The 14,872-nt window shown below is 36.7% G+C and overlaps 2 protein-coding genes across 2 annotated transcripts; both read right to left on the bottom strand.

Annotated features, from left to right (window-relative positions):
- Positions 1-438: 438 nt before the first annotated feature.
- Positions 439-3,804, bottom strand: LOC105056316 (uncharacterized). Its single transcript, XM_010938472.4, has 7 exons — positions 3,255-3,804; positions 2,268-2,360; positions 1,841-1,985; positions 1,619-1,729; positions 1,459-1,544; positions 1,313-1,370; positions 439-776 (listed from the first exon to the last, which is right to left on the bottom strand). Exons 1-7 carry the CDS (start codon positions 3,543-3,545, stop codon positions 697-699), a joined length of 864 nt encoding a protein of 287 aa, XP_010936774.1. The 5' UTR covers positions 3,546-3,804; the 3' UTR covers positions 439-696.
- A 2,835-nt stretch (positions 3,805-6,639) lies between these two features.
- Positions 6,640-12,884, bottom strand: LOC105056317 (phosphate transporter PHO1-3). The gene is made up of 14 exons (XM_010938475.4): positions 12,392-12,884; positions 11,603-11,903; positions 10,411-10,804; positions 10,166-10,214; positions 9,998-10,069; positions 9,720-9,849; positions 9,508-9,628; positions 9,164-9,413; positions 8,803-8,907; positions 8,673-8,717; positions 8,139-8,291; positions 7,731-8,009; positions 7,379-7,515; positions 6,640-6,949 (listed from the first exon to the last, which is right to left on the bottom strand). Exons 1-14 carry the CDS (start codon positions 12,605-12,607, stop codon positions 6,862-6,864), a joined length of 2,340 nt encoding a protein of 779 aa, XP_010936777.1. The 5' UTR covers positions 12,608-12,884; the 3' UTR covers positions 6,640-6,861.
- Between the last annotated feature and the right edge of the window lie 1,988 nt (positions 12,885-14,872).

The following is a 14,872-nucleotide window of genomic DNA, read 5'->3' as shown; positions in this document are numbered from 1 at the left end:
CCAATAAGAGAATACACAATGCTCCTGCATTAAAAGAGGACTAAATTTCACCACACCATCTTCTATCATCTTAACCATGATTACTATGTTGGTAAAGAAGATCTATCAAATGCTACAAGATACACTCTGAAATAGCACATACAGCATCAACTGCCATAAGATACACTCTGAAACAGCACATACAGCATTATGAGAAACCGCCTGGTGTAGACCAATAAGACAGGCATATTCTGCAGCATGTTATCAAGTTCAACCATCCCATTAGAACAGGATGACTCTTACTGAAACAACAATGAACAAATCATACAAAGAGACTCCCTGCAGCCAACTCTGATTGACAAATTTCTGCGCAAAGTTTTGCTTAAAACAGACTCCAGCCCCTTAGCTCAAAACTACTCATCATCAAATCACTATATAATTCAAAATTATCAAGCTACATAAGGGAAAAATATGCATTCAAAAAGAAACAAAAATAGTTGAAGTTATACAGTTTTGAAATAATCTCAACTTTCCCATATCTTGCAGCAATATGTTTGATGGAAGCGAGAAATACTAGGCTCATCAATAAATAGAATTCACCATTATCATATAAACAGATGAAAGAGACTTGGAAATGGCTAGCTTGCAGGAAGGAGAAAGGTTGAGTTACTAGATAAACAAAGAAAGAGTGAAGAAAAGTTCTGGGTGGACTTTGCTTCATCTGATCCTCCACTTTTGCTCGAGTGCACCACATATCCGGTTTAAACAGCATGCTGCACTGAGCGGATATTCAGAAACTGCAGATAACAAGGTGGCAAGTTTTAGCTAGCAGATCAGTATCATGTGGTTCATATTAAAATTGGAACAATGATTACAGAGAATGAGGTTTAGTTTGATTATAATGATTAGGATGAATCACAAAAACATGGTGCACTTGTCCCTGAGATCTCTCAGGAAATACTGCTTAGGCTAATCTGACATAGGCCTATATAGATATGAATGTAGCAGCGCTGGCACAATGGATAATGTATGATACACACTAGCATCCTTAATTCACTGTCAAAATAATATCAAACCATATAACATATTCTATTTTTGAAAAACATGGGTCAGATATATGGACATACATTGTTGAGAGTCTGGGTACTAATTAATATACAATAATCCAAAGTTAACACAACTTTTGTTAGTTCAATACATACCTACTAAAAAATGGAGGATAAGCATGATACCAACAAGGACTTGGCAGAGTATCATGTGGCATATTACAGTACTCACTGAAACTCTACACTTTGGTTGTAATATTAACTCATTAAATGAGATCAAAACTTACTGGCTATAAAATCATCTGCATATTCCTTATCAATCACTCCATGTGCCATAGCACCAACCTGAACATATGGTCCAATAAAGTAATATGTATGAATATGATCATAGTAAGCCTCTTCAGTTAAAAGATTTATCGTTATTCCCACATACCACAAAAACAAGGCTGACATCATCACTTGCAGCAGCAGCAACATAATTGTTCAGATCAACCAACTTCTCTGAGCTATATGAAAGGCCTATAAACTGAGTGGTTAGCATTCATTAATAACAACAATTAATGCTTAAAGAAATTGATGGAATGGAATCTAACCTATTCTACGGGAATTGGCAGGCAAGTGGCGTGTAACAGGATTTTTTATCACGTTAAGAAGTTTCTCACGCTTGCCAACAGCAGTTATACTCAATTTTTGAAGTAATTGCACTGTAAAAACAAAGAGAAAGTGTATACCAACACATTGATTTGGCAAACAATTACAAGATCTGAACATTTATCAAGTTTCAGAGGAATAAAAGTAGCTTTATTGTAACTTACACATGAGCCCAGAGAACCGCTTGAATGTACGTGGGATGCGTACATATGGTTTAATTTCGAAAAGAACTCCTTTATCAGTTTTTACGTAAACAGCCTGCAGCCTCCCAGCCTTAGTTACGGGGCTATCAAAAATAGCAAGAAGTGCCTGACACAATCATCATTTGACATGTAAATGGTTAAAATCAATTTTCATGGAGTATGAAGCCACACCATTTCATGAGCTGTTAATTTTAAGGGATTTTCATGGAGTATGATATTTGGATTGTTAAAATTGACAGGCATGCCAGCTATGAGAAAACTGCAGCAAGCATTAAATATAGACTGCTAAAGTGACATAATGTGTATATATATGCACATGGTAGTGTAACTTAATGGAGATTACAAACTGCAAACTAAAATGGAGAACAGGATCAAGAAATCTGCAAACCTGGTGAATGATATCTGGCCTATAATCAGCAGGATTACGGTTCTGCTTTTTTAGATAGTGGGCATGCTCGTCTGAGTTCAGAATGTGGAATGCCTGAACATGAGAAAAGAAAATTAGTTAAATTATCTATAAAACAAATAATAAGAAATTTATTCCAGAATACACATTACATACATGGTGATAACATCTTGCAAAGAAAAAACAAAAAGAAAAAAAATCAACCTTAAAAACCCATGTATAAGCATCTAACTGTTTGACGAAGAGCAAACAACTGTTGTCATTTGGCACCATTGGTGTTTTGGACTTCCTAATTACATGACTAAATTGATATTAACCAGGAAAAATCTGCTTGTAAGTGGTAAGAAGTAAGAACCACCTAAAAAGCAATTTCTGCTCACCTGGCAACCTCCACAGATGCTCTCCCAAGGAACCACAAGGTTAACACTAACAAAACTTTAATTAAGCCCGAGACTAGAATCCTAATCAAAATATCCAATCCCGGGAGCGATTTTTACTTGCCATTCCAACTTTTGTGGTCATTCTCACTTACCTCCCAGCAAATTTGGCAACCATTAACCACAAATACAATCAAACCCAGAACTCAATCAAGACCTAAAAGCAAAATCCCAAACTCAAAAACTCTTCTTGAACCCTAGAGCAAAACCCTAATGTCAAAATCCCAACCTTATAGCAATTTTCGCTCGTCTTTCCAACTCTGATAACTAGAAACCACAGTTCCAATTCGACCCTGAACCCTAGTGGAACCGCAATGAAAACCTTAATATCAAAAACCAAAAATCTTTACTTGAACGTCAAGAATCCCCGAAATAGAGAAATAGTCATTGCCGTTCACTTTCTCCGCTTTGCCCACCAGGAATCACAATTCCAAGCAATCTCAGAACCATAATTAACACCTTGATCAAACCCGTCCCCACAGAATCCAATATTGAACCCTATAAACCACTCTAAGAGTCGCTTGCCGCTTACCTTCCCGACTTTGCCGATTTCCAGGGTTGCCTTCTCGAGAACGAAGATGACGCCGGGCTTCTTCGCCCCCTCGACGGGAGGCATGATGGGGATTCCCGCCATCTGTTCCACAGCCTCCTCCGCCCTCCTCTCATCCTCCGCCTCCGCCGCCTCTCCTCCACTCCCCGCCTCCTCTTCCTTCACGCCCTCCTCCTCCTCCGCTTCCAAGACCTCATCTTTCTGCTCTTCTACCACTTTTTCAATTTTTCTCTTCTTGTGCTTTCGCCCCTTCACGGCGTAAGGGCGAACCATCCCTTCTCGTTTTCTTCCCCCTTGCCCTCTCTCCTGCTTGCTCTAAGCTCGCGCAACTCAGGGGAGGGTCGGAACGGGTCGAGGGTTTAGGGTTTTGAGGAGGCGATGAAGCGAGGGCGAGCGAAGAGCATCTGCGAGCTTCCTTTAAATCAGCGGCCGTCCATTTAGACTGGTCCCACTATTTAACGGTACTTGATCATCTCATCCATGCCTAGGTCTGGCAAGTCGACGCTGGTGGGAAAAAATATTGATCGGAACAATTCCATCGAATGCACCTTGCGCCGTTCAATAACAACTAAGAAGGTCGCTGCGCACTGCATGCGGTATAATAAAATCATTAACGTGAAATGGAACATCCAATTATATTAAAATATATTATTATTATTTTTTAATATATATTTAATATTTATAATTATTTTTTTTTTAAAATTTTAAATAATAAAAATATCTCTTCTACGATCAAATTATGATTTTTTTACATATAAAATTATATTTTTTTTTAAAAATTATAATAAAAAAAAGATATTTTCATCATTTAAAATTTATAAAATTTTTAAATAATAAAAATATTTTTTCTTTTCTCATGACATTCTGTAGTTAAATTATAAATAGGAAGTGATAATTTGACTGTAGGATGTCATAATTTTTTCAAAAGAAAAAAAATATTTTCATCATTCAAAATTTCAAACGAAAAAATGAAACTGTAGATATTAAATATATGTTGGAAAGTGATGGCTACGTGGACCAATCAAATGGAGTAGTATATTTTTTCTGTACCGCATGCAGTGTACAAAGAATTATTCATAACAAACCAATACATCATCTATGATTAAAAAATATATTATTATTTATGCTTGATTGAAAATTTTAAATAAAAAAATTATTATTAACTATAATTAGTTGGCTAACAATTTTTACTGTTTTGAAAAAAAATATTCACTATACTAGTTTGTTATTGAATGATGTAAGGATCGTGATGAAGTATTCTAATTAATAATTTTTCTACCAGTGAAGAGGGCTTATATGGATGAGGGTATACACAATAACCAATGCATGCAGCGATGAAAATTTCTAGTATTCGGAAAAGTTGTGGTAAGCGATAGAATAAATTAGTGGCTATATTTATGTTGCTAGCTTGGATATACTATTTCTGAATTGGTGGCGATTGAGTTTACAATTCAAGATCCTAACTCCAAATAGGGGTGGCAAATAGATCGGATCGATCATAAATAGATCGGATCAAAAAATGGTCAATCCAAACCCGATCTATTTATTAAATGGGTCAAAAATTCAAATCTGAATCCGACATGTTTATTAAACAGGTAAGCCGATCCGATCCTTTTAATCCGTTTATTAAATAGATCAAATTAGATTAAACGGATTAAACAGGTTAAACAGATCAAGTTAAATGGGTCAGAAACAGGTTAAACAGATTTTAAACAAGTTAAACGGATCTTAAATGGGTTAAACAGGTTAAACAGGTCGGGTTAAATGGATCAGAAATAGGTTAAACAGGTTAAATGGGTTATCTGACTCAACCCAACCTAAATATTAAACGGGTTAAACGGGTCAGATATCTAAAATACATATCCGACCCACTTATTAAATGGGTTAAACGGATCGACCCATTTATGACCCGAACCCGTTTAGCCTAAATTCAAACCTGTTTATGACGGATCGAATACGGATCCGATTGACGGCTCGGATCATATTTTGCCAGCCCTACTCCAAATTTATAGTAGTCGGCGGGATCTATCTTTTTGGGACCATCGTTTCTAAAGCGAAGTTACAAACAATCCGAAAGGGTAGCCGACTAATTGGTTGTCGAGGAGGACTCTACCATAATAGATCGATGGTAGACTGATATGGAAGCAGATGGGTGTTGCTATTGTATACCCTTTTGTTTGTAATATTGGGAGATTGCTGGAGGTACATCTCCATAAATGTTAGATATATCTATCATGAGGTAAACAATACCATAGATTGGATCACCAATTTTCTTACCAAGCACTCAAGGGCCATTTGGACTGATGACATCTTTTTTCTAATCTTTCTAGTTGTATCTATAGTAGATTTGTATGAGTACTTCATCTTATCAAAAAAGATATATTATTTTTAATTATTTTTAAGATGAAAAAAATAAGTATAAAATATTTTACATATTTATCATAAATTTATAATTATAGATAATCATGATGATAATGATAACAATATTATTATTATTATTATTATTATTATTATTATTATTATTATTATTATTATTATTATTATTATTATTATTATTATTATTATTATTATTATTATTGTTAACTGTGCGTCCACCTGAGGTAGAAAACTTCTTGTTATCATTATTCTCATCAAGATGGGCATGTTTATGCACGAAATTTATTGATGTACAATATAATAATAGAAAGGGAAGGGAATTGAAAACCAAGATCATACCCAAAGTGCCATTAGACTAAAGGATTGCACTACGGTGAGAATATTGAATTTAAATATAAATTAGATAAAAAAATGTGGAGTTGATTATTTGTTCTAGGAGTTTGAATTCTGACATCCTAGATGTGCAGCTAACGTATGGTGCTGCTGTTGTTCCTGAAAAAATATGTTGGTTCATCACAGGCTCTCAAAACAGGCCATGATCATTGGATCTCATGTTTCGGTGGACCGATTCCCTCGGGCTCTTGCAAGCCTAGCTCTCAACGATCGTCTGCCCCTGCTGCATGTTTGGTCTGTTAACTCAGTAACCAGCACCAATGCACCGGATCCCATCAGAACTTAGACACCTTGTAATCTAAGATTTTGACAGCAAAAAGCAAATAAATTGATTCATGATTTCCATTGTTCGTGACATTTATCAATTTTCCTCGGAGCTGTTCAATTCTACAGTTCCATATTCACAGTCATAGCCAGCTAACGTCCTGATCAATTTCGCAGAACTGAAAACTTTCAAAACAGAAACTTGAGGGATCATGAGCTTAAGGCCCATCTGTTGATGCTGTCTATTCTGAAAACATGCATTGGACCGATCAATTACTATTGTTTTTGCACCTATTTTATTCTAGAGTTCTAAGATATCATTGTCATTTTGATGTTGACAGGAAAACATAGAACATGGATATATGATGCTTCTTTCATTTGCAGCACCAAGAATGAATCACCATATACAGGTATGTATACTTTCTGATATCAATGGGGTTAAATTGTGCTTTTCTGATCCAATAAATTGCCAATCACAGGAAGAGGAAACCTCCCCCAACCCCTTCCAGCTGTTCCTTGGCCATGTAATGTTGAAGGCTTGTTGGTCATCGGCCGATCAATCCTGGTCCACTTCATGAAAAGGCAGTGGAACTGTCTTGACGGCCCTAAACTTTCCGGCATTGTTTAGATGCTCGTTCTCCAACCTGAAATATCGTAGCTTGTTGTTAGAGGCAATGATACACTTCTATTTTATAGCAAATTGAGATATTTTTGATGGAAGAGAAATGCTTGCATCCTTGACCATTTTGTGCAGGTGAAATCGAATATTTTAGGCCAATGGAAAATGCGAACAACTTCGGCTTGTTATGAGGTGCATGAAGATTTATCATGCTCATTCGAGACGATAATTATATGTATGAAAGGGGTGGACATGGAAAAAAGAAGCAGAAAAGAATGTAAAACAATAGCCCAAACGGCATAAAATGGAGCTATCTGCAGTCTTCACTCCCAAATGAACCCATGCCAAGTTTACATATTCTAATGAGAAGTGTGGAGCTACTGGTGCTTTTGAATTTACCAAGATAATTTCAATGAGGCATGTGCAATTGATATTCGCATTGGTAACTGTTTACCTGTAGAAATTCCAATGCCCTCGCCGAATCACCTCAAGAGCTGCTAAGAAGAATGAGGTTACTCTATAATCCAAACTCCCAAAATTGGAGTGAAGAACAGTTTGTAGCCAAGCAAGCCTTAAGACAAAGTTGAGACCCTGCAAGATGAAACGAAAATTACACAAACTTTACAAGGATAAATATAAACTAAAGAAAAATTAGATTGGACTCTTTTTATGAAGGCCATTTGTAAATCATTTCATTTCATGTACATTTTAGGCTCTTCTCCTCCTTCATGTTAGAGTAAGCTCTATTAAAAAACTTAATACTAATGGCGTTTATGAAAAGGATGAAGAGGGAGGTAGGAACATACCATGGACAAGAAGTATATGAACTTCCGACGAAGCATCAATTCATTCCTAAGCCATGGGTTTTTCGAATTGAGTTGGAGCAAGCCCCAATCCTTGACAAAATCCCAGTATAATTGATACACAGTTGCAGTGCTGGACATAACAACAAGGAGGGAGAGCCACCCAATGGTCTTCTCCTTCTCATATGCTACTTTGGCACCAGCTGCAAGCATTGCAGAAACATACTTCCCCAAGTTGACAAGGTGGCTTGTCTGCCCTTCATCAAACCATCTTCGTGCACACTGCCAAATCCAGATGTGAAGCATGGTGCGATTAGCACTTCATGAGATAATGCTCATTCCATAAATTATAATCATAAAAAAAAGCAGATATAATTTGTGCTCAAATAATAAGCAGGGTTTGTGTTAAACCTGCATAGCTCTCCAGTAGTAAGGAAGGAAGGACACTGCGTAAGCCAAATCTCTGTAATGTTTGGTTCTCATGCAAAACCCATAGTCTTGGGTCTTATAGCTGCCAGTTATGTAGTAGCAACCCACATACTCCAGACTCCTAAGCATTGGAACCTGTTTTCATCCGAAGAAGATTTTAATTGGTTGCTTATTTAGAATAAGACATATCATCTTTCAAATGGAAGTGTTTTCTAAATCCGATTTTGAACAAGAGGCAGCATTTTTTTAATACCAAATTTTAGCAGGAAGTAATAAGCATGGTTACATGAAGAGGCTTCCTCTGTAGTTATAACCTAAAAATCTAATACACAACTTAAATTATAGGCTTTGTTTATGTCAACCGTGATCAGAAATTAGGTTATTTTTATGTACTAGAAATAAAATAAATCTTTCTGAGCCTGATGTTGGATGGAATTCTTAGAGGAGAATGAAATAAAATGCATCGACTGTGGTTGACCTAAATTTCTGTGGAAATTTAAAATAAGAAAGACGTACCTGGCTGCAAAGTTGATCAGCCATGAAGAAATCTACCATAACTACCTGCAGAAAAAAAAGTGTGTAAATAAGCAACTAGTTGTGTGAGAAAAGTTTGAATGAATCAATTACTGATCACCAAGTGGCTTACCTTGTACAGTGGTGACAAGATGATATTCCTGATAACTTTAAGGAAGTGATAGCGGCTCGATCGGTAGATAATGTTCAAAGGGCATACGAGCACCACCAAGAATATCTGTGTCACATTAGATGGGAATCCTTGTTATGCTCAAATATTTTCATACGGTGGCAAGAATATATTATATTTATCCAGCACATCAAAGTTATTCTAGATTCTGCTGATGTTTGTCTCATTGATAATGGAGAACCCAGCAGAGCACTCCACTTGTGTTAGCTGACAACTATTGCAACCATCCACATGGGAGGTTGCAATCAAGGCTAAAGCTGAGGTATAAAAACCATATACTACATGAGAAGGAAGATAAGATTACCAGAAGTAAAATGCCAGGGATTGCTTGGATTTTGGTAGAAGAATACCCTTTTGCAGTGAGGCTCAAGTGGGCAAACATGACTCCCACCACTATGGTCATGGACGTAGTACATATCAAGAACACATCCCTGTACTTGAGCTCTTTGGTTGGGGCGAATTCAAATATAAAGCTATAATTAATGCGTGTCTTTCTCCACATGAAGATGTTACACCCATACAGAAACAAGTGTAGGAAGAGGAGGCTAAACATGCTGCAATCAAGAAAAGTCTAATGTCAGTGGCATGTTGTATGAGATGATCATCGCTATACTCAAAGTTTGATTGGAGCACTTGTTTAGTGCTTACCTAAGGACAGGGTAGACAGTCTCCATGTAGACAGAGTCTGATTCTCCAGTGTACATCCCTGCTATGTGTGCCATGATGCAATATCCAGTGAAAAGTGCAATGAAGCATCCCGTGAAGAGGCCTAATTTAGATAAATATGTGGCCATTAGAAAATACTTTCTTCTGTTTTCATAACTGATTCAGATGCTCATGTTCAGGAAATTGGTAATTACCAATGAAGAAGGTTACAGCATGCGATTCTTTACGCTGATGGGGCTTGAGGTACTTCATGGCCTTCTGCTTATCATCTTCTGTGAAGTTTTTGATGAAGATTTCCTCCACCTCATCCATTAACTTAATTGCCTATATCGAGAAGGGGTAGTTAGAACGTTGGTTATTCCTTTAGTGATATGTCTCTCAGGAGGGAATTTGTTGTTAATTTTTTAAATATCTATGTATGTGCATCTGTATAAAAATATAAGAGCAGAAAAATATGGAGAGAGAAACTAGCCTTGTCTGAGCTGTTGAAATATGAACTTTCTACCACTTTGAGATATATGGGGAGGACTTGTTTTCCTGTCACCTGAAGCATAAATAATCGTTAAAATCCCTTCTTTCTTTATTTATGGATAACTATAAGATTAATTTGTCTCAAAGTATTAGCTGAAATTATCTATACCTTGTCAAACTTCTTCAAAATCTTTACAAAAGCCAGCATGTTCAGATTTCTGGAAAAATAATGTTTGGCATAAGTTATCAATGTTTAAAACAGGTCAATAATGGTATGAATTCTTCACTCAAATGAAATAATGGTATGAATTCTTTCAGTTCTGCTGCTCGAATTCTTTCAGTTTTTCTTCTCTTTTTCTCCAGTTACAATATTAAAATCTATGCTCAAACTAAGAAAAATGAACATATTCTCACCGATAGGTTCCGAGATAACCCAACCCTTTGTAGATCTCAATGAAGGCACCTTTGATCATCTTCTCTGCATGGTGAAGCTTAGTCTTATTGATGCTGAACTTGCCACCTTCTGGGCCACCTTTTTTTGACTGGCTAAGTAAGTCGGCAAGGGCAGAAATGGTCCTCGAAGGTGTGGTCAGGGGTATTTTGATCTTTAAGCTCTTCCCTTGGCAGTCGATTACTCTACCAGAGAAGCTCCTAAGCTTCTCTTCCTCTCTCCTAGCCTTCTCCAAATTCCCTGGGTCATCAGGTCTCTGAGGAGATGCAGGGAACTGGACCTCACACTTCTCAAGTTCACCTGTTGAGATCTCTTGAGGTGGGTCTTGATCTATGGTACCCCTGATGGACTCTTCCTCTATCATCAACAAAGAGAAGATGACCTTTAATGCTAGGAAAAAAAAAGAACACAGGCTTTTTTTTTTTTTTTTTTTTGTTGGCTGAGGGTGAGGATGAGAAATGCAAATGCGGGAAATATTATTTTCATTATTCTAGAACACAAACTCTTGAACAATAGTGTAAGTAGATAAGAACATTTTAGTTTATGCAAATTTTTCTCTCACGTTATGTTCAATCATTGGATGGTTTTAACATAGCCAACCAAAAAATAATAATGATGATATAGTATCTTTATGTTGGAAAAAAAATGAAATTAGACCAACAAATTTGCTTACCTATGAGATAAAACTACCAAAATATCTAAGGACAAGGATAAATACAGTTTTCGACCATTTAATTTGTAAATATATCTGTATTATGCCAGTAAAATGTAATCCTCGTTCACTAGGTGCAAACCATTTCTGACCTGTTGCAGCGTCAATGCCATGAATTGAACTGATGTACTCTGCCTGAAATGGTCAGCATCTATATTCACCAAAATCTAAAGATCTCACCATGGACGACTTAGCATAGATCCTTTTTTTTTTTTTTCCTTTTTCTTTTATTTTTTTTTTTAAACGTAAAGCATCATCCATCTTTAATTGGACACTCATGAACAATGCGATGCTTATCCAGTGGCGAGAGTTAGTTGAGGCAGTTGATCAAGTGACATGCTTTTGTTATGCATCTAAACATGTGATCTCTCCCCCACAACATCCAAGTTTCTTATTTACCAGTGAAACACACACACACACAGACCAAAAGTTCATCTTCTTACCAGATGTAATTGAGCAAGATATTGATGGATCCTCCTTTGAATCATTACCCAGTGTGCCCCTCTCTCGCCGTCGTTTGAGGGCCGCCTTGAGCTCAAGGAGAATCCCTATTTGCGTGTTTAGAGACTCTCCTCTCTCCACAAACTCCTTCTCCTTCCCCTTGTAGAATTGATTCACCTTGTTGAGCTGATGATCAAGCCTAGTAAAGAACTCTCTTGCTGCGTCAGTGTCTGCAAATTGATCTAGAAGCTCAGTCTCATATAACACCCCCCTGCTCGCCGAGCTTGTGAGCTTCTTGTGTACCTATATTAACATAAAAATATATCAAAACAGAGTAAAACATCTTGAAAAGAATAAATCATCACTCCACAAACATATCGACCTCTCATCAATTGGGTCGAAACCTTAGTAACAATCTTGTGATGTCGAGAGGGATGACGCCTAGTGGGTAAATATATACATATTATACACTTCCTGCCACATAACCAAAAGAAAGAAGAAGAGGCAGAGAGTATCAAGCTCTCATGCCCTTGTGAAGGATACATGAGGAGAAGCATCCTTACTCGAGTAGAGCACACATGAAATGAGGACATCATGCAAAAGAGTGGCATTAGAACTACGCGATAGACCATTAATGACGGAACAAAAACAGAGAAGATGAAGAAAATAGAGTTCACAAAGACATCTTCATGTGTATGTTATGTAGTTCATCGACCAAGACGACATGTAATAGCATCTAATGAGATAAATGCGAGAGTAGAATAATTAAAGAGGGCAGTAGTGAGAAATGCCTGTATGACTTCATGATCCTTGCGTCCATATGAACTGAAAAAGGGAGAGAGGAGCCTATGGGCTAAAGGAGTTTGTGGTGGCTTGCTTGAGGGACCTTGGTTGGCACCAAGGACTTGCATCCTCTTAAGGTCCTTCTTCAGCTGCCAGTAATCAACAAAAGCCTCCTTCCACTCCGGAACAAGCTGCCCCTCAAACTGCTTGGAGAACTTCACCATCTTTGCTCCCCTGTTTCTACTCTTCTTCTCTATGATAGAGTAGTTTGTAGAGACTTTGGATGGGTCTTTGAAGAGATGCCCATGTAGGACTATATATATCTGATGTGGTTAGCATCGCAGAGGGATAGGGTGGGAGGAGGGAGAAAGCATCATTTTTGGGTGTTGGGAGACAGCACATTCTAAGTATCCAGTGTATAAGATTTGTGCTAATATACTCGGCACCTTCCTCCACTTGGGGTCATGGTGGCAAGGATTCTCCAAGCGAGATGGAGGAAGAGGAGGGTGGGAGGGGGAAATACTCGAGTACTTATTTTGGACGAAAATTCGGGCACCTGAAGGTAAGGGGTTGGCGTAAGAGAGAGGATGGATCTGCGAAGTGGGTGGGGGCCACAGGAGGTGAGGGAGTAGGCCCCGCATTGGTTTGGTGCTGGTGTGTCATTTCAATTGGGTGCTCGAGCACGCACCTTTGCCACCTTTGTAGTATTTACGAGTTGGGTGACCTGAGTGCCCTTGCTTTGGGATTTCAGTGGTCCCCCTCCTTTTTTTTTTTTTTTCCTTTCTTTTTTTTCTTCTCCGGTTAACAGGGGAGCTAGAAGCCGTATTAACATGAAATAAGGAACAGTTTGTTACGTAGAAATTCTTCTCCGTGAAAAGGTTTTGGTCAAACATCAAAAAAGTTCCGATAAAATCTATTTTTAATAAAATTAAAATAATTTAAATTTTATTTAAATATTACTTATATGATTAAGAATAAAAAATTAATTTATCGAAAATTTGATTGGATTGGTTCGTTAATTTACGATGCAAACGAAGAAGGAAATCTAGAAATGTACGATCACTATCTTAAGATAAATTTTTATTTTTTATATTAATATTTATCAAAAATTTTATTTCAAAATATGATCGGGATACTTTCTCTTACAGCATGATCATGAAGAGAGTTGACAGATCTTTCAAATTTTAGCAAAGAAAATAGAAGTAGAAGAATATTTAAAGATCAAAGAGAAGAAGTTGGAGATGGCAAAAATTTGAGAAGAGAAATACAATCGTTGCTTTTCAATATTTCATACCATCCGAACTCGTAGTTTTATATATATTATAGAAAGATGCGAATAAAAAGATGCTTTGATCAATTGATCATGATGGGAAACAACCAATCAAAGAAATTCAAGATGCTTTGACCGATTGATCATCATAAAAAATGGTCGATCAAAAAGAGAAGTATTCATTTGATCAAACGGTCAATTGATCATTATGATAGCGATAATTTAAAATAAAAATATAAAAAAAATAAAATTAAAAAAATTTATCATACCACCATATGCTCTTGTAAACAAGTCGAGCTGAGCCGGTGTGCTTTTATAGTGTAATACTAATTTTTTTTTTATCCAAATAAAGATGGTCAAAAAAAGAAGATAAATAAATATCGAGAAGAGGTTGTCTTTTTTTCAATGTAGAACTAAATGCATAACAAAATTTTTAAAAAACTTTGACGGGAAAAATTATTTTGAGTTTTTCTTCGACTCCCCGACACAATTTACAAGCTAGACTTTAGCGGCCCTTCCGCGCAACAAAGTTTGGGTATTTTAGAGGAAATCACGGGAACAGCATCGCCATGGATATCGAGCATGGTGGACATGCTTAGACAATACTCAGTACTTGTTCAAAATATGATGGGTTTATTGGACATTCATTTATTTGAAGCTTGATTGCATCTGCCTCCATAAAATCAAAACTTATAAACATAGATAAAAAATCTTTAGATAGTTAGGTTAATTTGGCTATATCAAAGTCATAACAAAGTTCTAAATATTGATAACATTGAAGCCATAAAATTAGTTGTCTTGTTTACCCAAAATAATGACTCCATAATCTCCTTTTTTTTCCTTTTAAGAAAATGGAGTACGAAGAGCTCGTCCCACCAGTTTATTAAATAATGACACCATAATCTGTCATCTATGGTACAAGCTAAATGGTCTAAGCTAGCTGGGTCAAAAGTTCCATTAGGACCTTTATGTTGATGTGCTTGAAATCATTTAACTTTTAAAGAGGTTAATGCTCTATTCTTTATGGGCACGTTAGAAAGCCTATTGATTAAATGAATACACAGCATTTCCTAAGCTAAAGAAGTCATTTAGATTAATCAATGAGATTTCAATCAAGAAAAGGAAAAAGTTTAATCATTGCATTGTGGTCAGCACCAAAGGAAGAAGTAACATTAAGGTATCAAAGCAAAATTTTCATTCGTAGACACCACCACCTCAA

The sequence above is a fragment of the Elaeis guineensis genome, chromosome 13, assembly GCF_000442705.2.
Source record: "Elaeis guineensis isolate ETL-2024a chromosome 13, EG11, whole genome shotgun sequence".
NCBI classification, from domain to species: Eukaryota; Viridiplantae; Streptophyta; class Magnoliopsida; order Arecales; family Arecaceae; genus Elaeis; species Elaeis guineensis.
Note: the sequence above shows the minus strand (reverse complement) of the source record. Positions and strands in the feature narration are given on the sequence as shown.

Bases quoted from the DNA above. Each gene is read 5' to 3' on its own strand.
- LOC105056316 (XM_010938472.4), bottom strand. From the start codon at position 3,545: ATGGTTCGCCCTTACGCCGTGAAGGGGCGAAAGCACAAGAAGAGAAAA. The intron at 2,361-3,254 runs GTAAGCGGCAAG...TCTCATGTTCAG, and splicing joins AAATCGGCAAAGTCGGGAAG to GCATTCCACATTCTGAACTC. The intron at 1,986-2,267 runs GTTTGCAGATTT...TGATTGTGTCAG, and splicing joins GGCCAGATATCATTCACCAG to GCACTTCTTGCTATTTTTGA.
- LOC105056317 (XM_010938475.4), bottom strand. From the start codon at position 12,607: ATGGTGAAGTTCTCCAAGCAGTTTGAGGGGCAGCTTGTTCCGGAGTGG. The intron at 9,414-9,507 runs GTAAGCACTAAA...TCTTGATTGCAG, and splicing joins ACTGTCTACCCTGTCCTTAG to CATGTTTAGCCTCCTCTTCC. The intron at 8,718-8,802 runs GTAAGCCACTTG...TTTTTTCTGCAG, and splicing joins TCTTGTCACCACTGTACAAG to GTAGTTATGGTAGATTTCTT.